Genomic DNA, 9,234 nt, shown 5'->3' on the forward strand with positions numbered 1-9,234 from the left:
GGGGGGGAGAGGGGGGAGGAGGTGTTGGGAGCTTGGTGCTGGGGTGGGGTCCTTGCTGGCAAAGGCCCCAGGCAGACCCTTCCTCATCTTCTCCCCCTAACCCCGGGGGAACCTCTAACCACATTTTCCTCCTCCACACCCATCTGACCAGGTCAGGCTCTGAGACTTCCCACCGTCCCCCTCACCCACTCAAATACATCTGCTCAGGCCCCACAGAGCTGGCAGGGGGGCTCAGCTTGGGGAGAGGGGAGACCTGGGTACAGAGGAAAAGGGCAGAGGCCAGATGTGCTGGACAGAGGGTGCACGGACCCCTCAAGGCACTGGGGACTGGGAGATGGTTGAGCCCAGGGTCAAAGCCAGGATCCCTGTGGTTCCTGCCCATCTCTGGGCCCCAGGCTCCCCTCCACTTCCTAAAGCATGGCCTGTTCCTAGCTGCTTTGTGCCTGGGGACCCTTGGGCCAAGCTGTCCCTGATGCTGTAAAGGGAGGGCTGGATATCCCCCCACCTAAGCCTGCTGAAGAGTGAGGCTGGATGTGGGGGAGTGGAGAGTGGCTCCTGTCCAAGCCGCTCTTGCCACTGGGGCCGCCCCCTAAGCTGGCGGCAGGTCCCAGCCCTCCCTGTCCCCCTTGGGGTTGGCTGCTTTGGTGAGAGGCCAAGCAGGAGCAGAGAATTCACTGCAAACCTTCATCCTGGCCTGTCTGTGGGTCCTGCTAGCAGGGAGGTGAGAGGGAGGCCCCAACCATCCTGGATGGAGGGGTGCCTGGCCGTCACCACTCTGGGAGGAGGAGGGGAGCCTGGCCACACTGACTATGAGAGTCCAGACCCCCACTGGGTCAGTAAGGGGAGGCCAGGAGTAGGTGGCGCTGGGGCGTGACGGGGCAGGGTGGGCAGGCCAGCGGCGGCCAAGGAGATGCAGTTGAGGTTTTCCTCCTTTTCAGGGAATGGGGGGGTGGGGCGGGGCCCCCCACCTTTCTGACATCAGCGCTGCCTTGGTCCCTCCTCCCGAGCCGGGGATGGTCGCAGGTAAATCGGGGTCCGGGCCAGGGGAGGTGGGGGGCCTGTCTGGGGTGGGCTGGGTCTTTATCCTAGCACCTGGTTCCCTCCCTTGCCCCCTGAGCTGGACCTGGGACTGTCCCCCGAGGGACCCTCGGTCGGGCCTGGGCCTTGGAGTGAATTCTCTGCTCACCCCTCTCTCCTCCGCCAGCACTAACCCTTTCTTCCCAGGTGGTCTCCAGCGTGCCTCCCTTGGAGCCAGGACCTCGCCGAGCCCCCCCACACCTTGTCTCTCTTCCCTCCACGCAGCTCTCCTTACCCCTCCCTACTCTCCTGGGGAGCCCCCTCCCTCCCCATGTCCCCACCCCCCACTGCACCCTGCGCACCAGTGTCAGTGTCTGCTGCTGAACAGACCCCATGAGAGACCCTGCCGGCTGGGGGCAGGCTTGGGCGCCCTCTGGGAGGGGCTCAACTTTTCCGTAAAGCTTTCCTTGGCTACTGATTGCGTGGGTGCCAGGTGTGGGGGGCCACAGGCTGCATCAGAAACCTTGGGTGCCTCCCCCCCACCCTGGAATAGGAGAGTGCTCCTGACACCCTCAGTGGGTTCGGAAATGTCATTCTACCTTGCAATTTTTGCAGGAGGAAGAAAGTGGAGTTAAAAATAAAAAATCTGTCCTGGTGTGGTTGGTGAAGGATGGGACCCTCGACCCTAGCTCTTCCATTATGGGGTGGAGACGATGGCGAAGGGGCAGGGCGCTGAGTCCCTGGAACCTCAAAGCGCCAGCAGCTGCAGTGAGGAGATCTTCCGGCCCCTACAGAACTATCTGGGAGGGTTCTTGCCAAACCCCTTATCCCCAGCCTGTGGGGTCTCTAGCAGCCAGAGAAGGAAAGAGGGGTACCACCTTCCCCCACTAACCCTGTTCTTAATGGCCTCCAGGGTTGACATCTCCAGGGAGAGGGGCAGCTGGGCGGGGCGGGGGTCCCAGCCCAGAAACCCCCTTCCCATCACCAGCCCTACCAAGCAACCGTGACTGCAGCAGCAGGAGGGGACAGCCTGGCTCCCCCCAGCCACGTGACCAACTTATCTCTCTCCTCCCTCTCTCTCTCTCCTCCCTCTCTCTCTCTCCTCCCTCGCCCCTGCTTGTCCTTCCCCCACATCCTCCCCACCCACCCGCCTGGCCCAGTCTTCGTGTGCCCAGGGACCCTACAGAAGGTGCTGGAGCCCACCTCGACGCACGAGTCAGAGCACCAGTCCGGCGCGTGGTGCAAGGACCCGTTGCAGGCGGGTGACCGCATCTACGTCATGCCCTGGATCCCCTACCGCACCGACACGCTCACCGAGTACGCCTCGTGGGAAGACTACGTGGCTGCGCGCCACACCACCACCTACCGCCTGCCCAACCGCGTGGATGGCACAGGCTTCGTGGTCTACGACGGTGCCGTCTTCTACAACAAGGAGCGCACGCGCAACATCGTCAAGTACGATCTGCGCACGCGCATCAAGAGCGGGGAGACGGTCATCAACACGGCCAACTACCACGACACGTCGCCCTACCGCTGGGGGGGCAAGACCGACATCGACCTGGCTGTGGACGAGAACGGGCTGTGGGTCATCTACGCCACTGAGGGCAACAATGGGCGGCTGGTGGTGAGCCAGCTCAACCCCTACACGCTGCGCTTCGAGGGCACGTGGGAGACGGGCTACGACAAGCGCTCGGCGTCCAACGCCTTCATGGTGTGTGGGGTCCTCTACGTACTGCGCTCCGTGTACGTGGACGACGACAGTGAGGCGGCCGGCAACCGCGTGGACTACGCCTTCAACACCAATGCCAACCGCGAGGAGCCAGTCAGCCTGGCCTTCCCCAACCCCTACCAGTTTGTGTCCTCCGTGGACTACAACCCCCGCGACAACCAGCTCTACGTCTGGAACAATTACTTCGTGGTGCGCTACAGCCTGGAGTTCGGGCCGCCCGACCCCAGTGCTGGTGAGCACCACGCCCCTCCTCCTTGGGCCCAGGACGGGCGTGCTGCGTGAGCAGTTAGGGATCTGGAGGTCAGGGTCGCACAGCCATGACAGGTGGCTCTAGGACCCACACGGTTGTGGCCTCGTAGGATCCTCCCAGTCTGTGAGATGGTGATGGTCCCTGCCCCATTTTACAGCAGAGGGAACTGAAGCACCCACGGGTGATGGGTTTGCTTCCTTCTTTTGAGGATTTGGACCCAGAACTCTGGGCTTTGAACAACTGAGCTGCACTGCCTGTTCCAGGGGCCTGTGTGCTTTTAGCCCTGGCCCTTGTCAGCTCTTGTCATCCCAAATCTTGGGTGGAAGCCCGATACGGCTAAAATAGAAAGAAGCCGAGCTGCCGATGGGCATGAGGTCAACCTCCACAGTTTGTTCCCCTCAGCTGCGCTAAGCCGGCTCTGAGCAGCCCCAGGGCTCCCCAAGCTAGTCCAGCCTCATTTGTGAGAGGGGCAGCGGAGGCCCCCAAAGGGAAGGGCTGCGGCCAAGTTACAGAGAGCAGAGTGAGAGCAGGAGATTGGAAGGGGGCTCTGTCCGGCAGCCCCAGACCACACCTTCCTGGCCTGTCCTCTTGGGGTGCCCTCTCAGATCTCTGGGTGCACATAGGTGAATTTTTCCCGTCTTTTGATGTGTTAGAGGGAACTGTGGGTGTGAGGGACCTCTGTGGGCGGAGAGGCTGGGGGAGATGTGCTGCCAGACCCAGTGGGGACCAGGACCCCTTCCCATTTCACGATGCGAGGAAGATGCTAGGATGCCAGGGACCCTGTGCATGGCCAGGCTGTGGCAGGGCCTTGAGCACGGCGGTGACGCTGTCTTGTATCCCCTTTCCCTTCTAGGCCCAGCCACTTCTCCCCCGCTCAGCACGACCACCACAGCCCGGCCCACACCCCTCACCAGCACGGCTTCACCTGCAGCCACCACCCCACTTCGCCGGGCACCCCTCACCACGCACCCCGTGGGTGCCATCAACCAACTGGGACCCGACTTGCCTCTGGCCACAGCTCCAGCCCCCAGCACCCGGCGGCCCCCGGCCCCCAACCTGCACGTGTCCCCAGAGCTCTTCTGTGAACCTCGAGAGGTGCGGCGGGTCCAGTGGCCGGCCACCCAGCAGGGCATGCTGGTGGAGAGGCCCTGCCCCAAGGGGACTCGAGGTGAGTGCAGAGGCTATGGCTGGCTGGGGGAGCGGCCACTGCTTGTCTGGCCAGGGAAGGGACTACTCAGGTTAGCGTAGATGTACTTTCCTGTCCGTCTCCCTCACCAGAGCATAGGCTTTGGGCAGGGGTCACGTCTGACCTCTGCAGCTGTGTCCCCAGAGCCCAGCACAGCTCCTACATCAGTTAGTGCCCCCTGCCCCATCCCCTGTCCCCTCCTGCGATAAGGAGTGCCTGCTGCACGCAAAGTGCTGGGCAGACCCTGCAGGGCACCTGCAGTAGGTGACATGGGTCCTGGCCTCAGGCTGAGTTGGAACAGCCCTAGGAACAGGACAGAGAGCAGCTGAAGTGCCATGGCGGGAGGTGGGAGGGGGACCAGGACCCCATCTCCAGGGATCCAAGGGGAAGGTCAGAAGAGGCTTCATGGAGAGTGAGGGCTTCCAGGATGGCCTTTGCTAGAAGGATTTAATTCTGATAGGCAAAGGTGGAAGGGAGCCGAGAGGGAGGGCTTACAGGGAGTGAAGGGTGGCTTACGTCACCTCCGAGTGACACCTCTCTTGACTGTCTGGCCCCCTCATGTCTGGTCTTGCGTGTTCCCCTCACCTCTCTCCTCACCCACTCATCCCCGACTCCGTCATCAACTTTCTCCCTGCTTCGGCCTGTCCGTCTCTCCCTCCCTGTGGCTCCCTTCTCTGTTTCTGTCTGTCTGTCCCTGCAGGAATTGCCTCCTTCCAGTGTCTACCAGCTCTGGGGCTCTGGAACCCCCGGGGCCCTGACCTCAGCAACTGCACCTCCCCCTGGGTCAACCAGGTGGCCCAGAAGGTACCTGCAGCCGCCACCCCTCCCAGACAGGCACATGAGCTTGGGCCCCGGGCGGCCGGGCGCAGGGCACGGCAGGGGCAGTGGAGCAACTGGGGCAACAGACAGGCCGGCAGGTCTGGGAGCCAGGACTGTGGGGTCCCCTCCCTGGCCTACAGAGGGAGCAGGGAAGATGGGGAGGGCAGCAGAGAGAGGGCCGAGGGGGCCAAGCAGGCCAGGCATGTGTACAAGGAACGTGGGGAAGCGAGACAGGCTCTGACGGAGTGGGGGCCCACTCCCGCCTCATGCAGATCAAGAGCGGGGAGAATGCGGCCAACATTGCCAGTGAGCTGGCCCGCCACACGCGGGGCTCCATCTACGCGGGGGACGTGTCCTCCTCCGTGAAGCTCATGGAGCAGTTGCTGGACATTCTGGATGCCCAGCTGCAGGCCCTGCGGCCCATCGAACGCGAGTCGGCTGGCAAGAACTACAACAAGGTGGGGTAGGGCCAGCGGGGTGGCACCTTGCCCTGGGGGCTCAGGAGTGTCTGGCCTGGTACCTTTGAGCTGGGCTGCACCCCACAGTGGTCAGAGGGAGGAAGGACGGACCCCAAGCCTGCCCTGGATGGTCCTGGGAGCTGGGGAGCCTTAGAAACGGCTCTTCTCATGGCCCAGCCCCAGATCGGTGCAGATGCAGAGGAGCAAGCGCCCCAGGGCCCAGGCGCAACTGTGGAGGTGACGGCAGTGGGCCAGGCCGGGCCTCATGGCCTCTGTCTCTTTCTCTAGATGCACAAGCGGGAGAGAACCTGCAAGGACTACATCAAGGTGAGGCCCCGAGGCTCCTGCCGGCTGAGGGGGTGGGCCGACCCCTGGCGGCACTGGGATGGCGGGTGAGAGGAGGGGACACGGAGCCCAGCCCGAGGACCTGGAGGATGTGGGGGCCTTATGGCACCGCCCCCCACCCACGCAGGCTGTGGTGGAGACAGTGGACAACCTGCTACGGCCAGAGGCTCTCGAGTCCTGGAAGGACATGAACGCCACGGAGCAGGTGCACACAGCCACCATGCTCCTGGATGTCCTAGAGGAGGGCGCCTTCCTGCTGGCCGACAACGTCAGGGAGCCCGCCCGCTTCCTGGCCGCCAAGCAGAATGTGGGTGAGTGCTGCAATCACCCTGGCGCAAGTCCGGGTGCAAATCCTGAACCCGAAGATGTCCTGACACCCTGGCCCTCAACTTCAAGCCTCTTGCTGCAGCCCAGGCCCCCGGACCAGGTACAGACCCCAACCACATGTGCCCTGCCATCCCCTGTCTCCACAGTCCTGGAGGTCACAGTCCTCAACACAGAGGGCCAAGTGCAGGAGCTGGTGTTCCCCCAGGAGTACCCAAGCGAGAACTCCATCCAGCTGTCGGCCAACACCATCAAGCAGAACAGCCGAAACGGTCAGTGCCTGGCGGGTGCTAGCCTCCCCGCCTGCTCACAGAGCAGGGCTGTTCTCCACTTGCCTCGGGCTGAAGAATCTGAGAAAAGGTTGGGACCCATAACAACACAGAGATGTCCCCCACTCAAGCTAGTGTGACATTTTACATTTCATGGGGTCCCTCCAAGGATCCATAGCATCTAAGACACATTGCTGTCTGCAGGCCTCTCTCCTGGGCAGTAGCAGTTGATCTTCATAGCTCAGGGAGGATTGTCCTGTTTGAGACTAAGGTTCAGAGAGGTTAGGGATTTGCTCGAGGTTACACAGCAAGTGAGAGGTGGGCAGAGGACCCAGCCCTGTGTGTCCTGGCTCACTGCCCTGCCATTTGGAATTGAGCAGTAGTGCCGTGGAAGGGCTCCCTGAGCCCCGCTCACCTGGGCCACGGCCTGGCTTCGGAGGGCCCAGGGGCTGAGGGGTGACGGCACATACCACTGTGCCTGTCCTCCCCAGGGGTGGTCAAGGTCGTCTTCATTCTCTACAACAACCTGGGCCTCTTCCTGTCCACTGAGAATGCCACGGTGAAGCTGGCGGGTGACGCGGGCGCGGGCAGCCCAGGGGGTGCCTCCCTGGTGGTGAACTCACAGGTCATTGCAGCATCCATCAACAAGGAGTCCAGCCGCGTCTTCCTCATGGACCCTGTCATCTTCACCGTGGCCCACCTGGAGGTGAGCCGAGGGGGTCCTCCTCCCTCCTGGGGGTCCAGCATCCTCCGTGTTCCCAGGCTGCATTCCCCCCACTGTGTGTCCTCCCACCGTGGGAGCAAGTTACCACCCTTCCTGGGGCACCAGCCTGCCAGCCCCCACCTCAGCAGCTTGGGCTATCTGTCCCCAGAGATCTCTGACTGTCATTGGAGCCTGAAGCCCCAGGCACTTCTCTCTCACTTGTCGCTATCCCTGTAGCTGGGTGTGGGGGCTAGAACGGGACTCCCTGGATCTGACCCACTGGCCACCATCACACAACAGGCCAAGAACCACTTCAATGCTAACTGCTCCTTCTGGAACTACTCGGAGCGTTCCATGCTGGGCTACTGGTCGACCCAGGGTTGCCGCCTGGTGGAGTCCAACAAGACCCATACCACGTGTGCCTGCAGCCACCTCACCAACTTTGCCGTGCTCATGGCTCACCGCGAGATCGTAAGCTGGCCGGCGCTCCGCTCTCTGGGCGGGCCTGCGTGCTGGCCCGGCTTTGCATGGCAGCCGAGAGCGTGATGCATGGGCGGTGCCAGGGAGCCAGCTTCATGGGCATGGGGGGCCACCAATCTTGCCCGGGGCATGAGGCCATATATCTGGTTCTCCCTGGTCATGGTCCCACCTTCTCCCAAGGCACTCTAGAGAAGCAAGTTGGTGTCACCTTTGTCAACTCTCCACAAGCCTTCCAGAGCATGAGGAAGTGAGCGCGCCACCTGCAGTGGGGTGGGGGGCCGGCAGATTGGCCGGGGGGAGCGGGCAGAAGGCCGGATGAGCCATATCACGGAGCTCATGGCTCATGGCCTTGCCCACAGCCAGCACCTGGCTGAGCCCAGGGTGAGCCTGGCTCTGCACGAGGCCAGAGGCGCTGAGCGCACCCCCTGCTCCTGTCCCCCAGTACCAGGGCCGCATCAATGAGCTGCTGCTGTCGGTCATCACCTGGGTGGGCATCGTCATCTCCCTGGTCTGCCTAGCCATCTGTATCTCCACCTTCTGCTTCCTGCGGGGGCTACAGACGGACCGCAACACCATCCACAAGAACCTATGCATCAACCTCTTCCTGGCCGAGCTGCTCTTCCTGGTCGGGATAGACAAGACTCAGTATGAGGTGGGCTGTGGCGAGGGCCGGGGGCCATGGGAGGGGCCCCCAGCAGGGCAGCCCCTCACCTGTGGCGCCTGCCCGGCCCGCCCGCAGGTTGCCTGCCCCATCTTCGCTGGCTTGCTGCACTACTTCTTCCTGGCCGCCTTCTCCTGGCTCTGCCTGGAGGGCGTGCACCTCTACTTGCTGCTGGTGGAGGTGTTCGAGAGCGAGTACTCCCGCACCAAGTACTACTACCTGGGCGGCTACTGCTTCCCGGCCCTGGTGGTGGGCATCGCGGCCGCCATCGACTACCGCAGCTATGGCACCGAGAAGGCGTGAGTCTCCCTCCTCCTGCTTGCCTCCTGCTCAGCAGCACCCCTAGACCGGGACCCTTGGGGCACTGGGCTCCCTCCTCCGGAGCTCCGAGGCCTCAACCCCAGAGTCCCTGGGTGCCTGGGGCTGGAGGGAAGACCCGCCGCCCCCGTCTACCCCGGCCCACTTCCTTTACAGCTGCTGGCTCCGAGTGGACAATTACTTCATCTGGAGCTTCATCGGGCCCGTCTCCTTCGTTATCGTGGTAAGTGGGAAGGTGGTATGCCCACAGTACTCCGCCTGTCCTTCATCCCGGTTAGCCTTGACCATAGACCCCCATTCTTCCCGAGCCCTTGAACCCCGTGGGTCTGCAGAGCTCCACACTGAGGCGTCTATCCAGGAGCTGGGATTTGAGCCCCTGCTCTGTGTGGGGCCGGTGCCCTGTCCTCCCAGCAGGGGGAGCCACACTACCAGCCGGTTAGACCAGGGGCTAGCACCTGGGGGCAGGTACCCCAGCAGAGGTGGCCCTGAAGAAGAGGGGTTGAAGCTGAGACTTGGCCGGGAGCTCGCACTGAGAGGTGGAGGGACCCTGGCCCAGCGCCTCCCCTCGTCCCTTCAGGTGAACCTGGTGTTCCTCATGGTGACCCTGCACAAGATGATCCGGAGCTCGTCCGTGCTCAAGCCTGACTCCAGCCGCCTTGACAACATTAAGTGAGC

General features: G+C 63.0%; 1 protein-coding gene across 6 annotated transcripts in view; it reads left to right on the plus strand.

The window, feature by feature from the left end:
* The window catches only part of ADGRL1 (adhesion G protein-coupled receptor L1), a 28,077-nt gene that overhangs the window by 11,883 nt on the left and 6,960 nt on the right, over window positions 1-9,234 (plus strand). For 2 of the 6 annotated variants that reach the window (XM_046685263.1, XM_046685264.1), the window contains 14 exons: window positions 939-1,023; window positions 2,178-2,978; window positions 3,850-4,164; window positions 4,883-4,986; window positions 5,274-5,459; window positions 5,748-5,786; window positions 5,932-6,115; window positions 6,278-6,400; window positions 6,889-7,103; window positions 7,401-7,571; window positions 8,023-8,232; window positions 8,320-8,540; window positions 8,716-8,782; window positions 9,137-9,228. In XM_046685263.1, the coding sequence (XP_046541219.1) occupies window positions 939-1,023; window positions 2,178-2,978; window positions 3,850-4,164; window positions 4,883-4,986; window positions 5,274-5,459; window positions 5,748-5,786; window positions 5,932-6,115; window positions 6,278-6,400; window positions 6,889-7,103; window positions 7,401-7,571; window positions 8,023-8,232; window positions 8,320-8,540; window positions 8,716-8,782; window positions 9,137-9,228 (2,813 nt within the window). Of the gene's footprint in view, window positions 1-27; window positions 1,024-1,224; window positions 1,786-2,177; window positions 2,979-3,849; window positions 4,165-4,882; window positions 4,987-5,273; window positions 5,460-5,747; window positions 5,787-5,931; window positions 6,116-6,277; window positions 6,401-6,888; window positions 7,104-7,400; window positions 7,572-8,022; window positions 8,233-8,319; window positions 8,541-8,715; window positions 8,783-9,136; window positions 9,229-9,234 lie in introns of those variants that run through there. The other 4 variants (XM_046685261.1, XM_046685262.1, XM_046685266.1 and 1 more) reach the window with 3 other exon arrangements.

This window comes from Equus quagga, chromosome 14 (assembly GCF_021613505.1).
Source record: "Equus quagga isolate Etosha38 chromosome 14, UCLA_HA_Equagga_1.0, whole genome shotgun sequence".
Taxonomy (NCBI): Eukaryota; Metazoa; Chordata; class Mammalia; order Perissodactyla; family Equidae; genus Equus; species Equus quagga.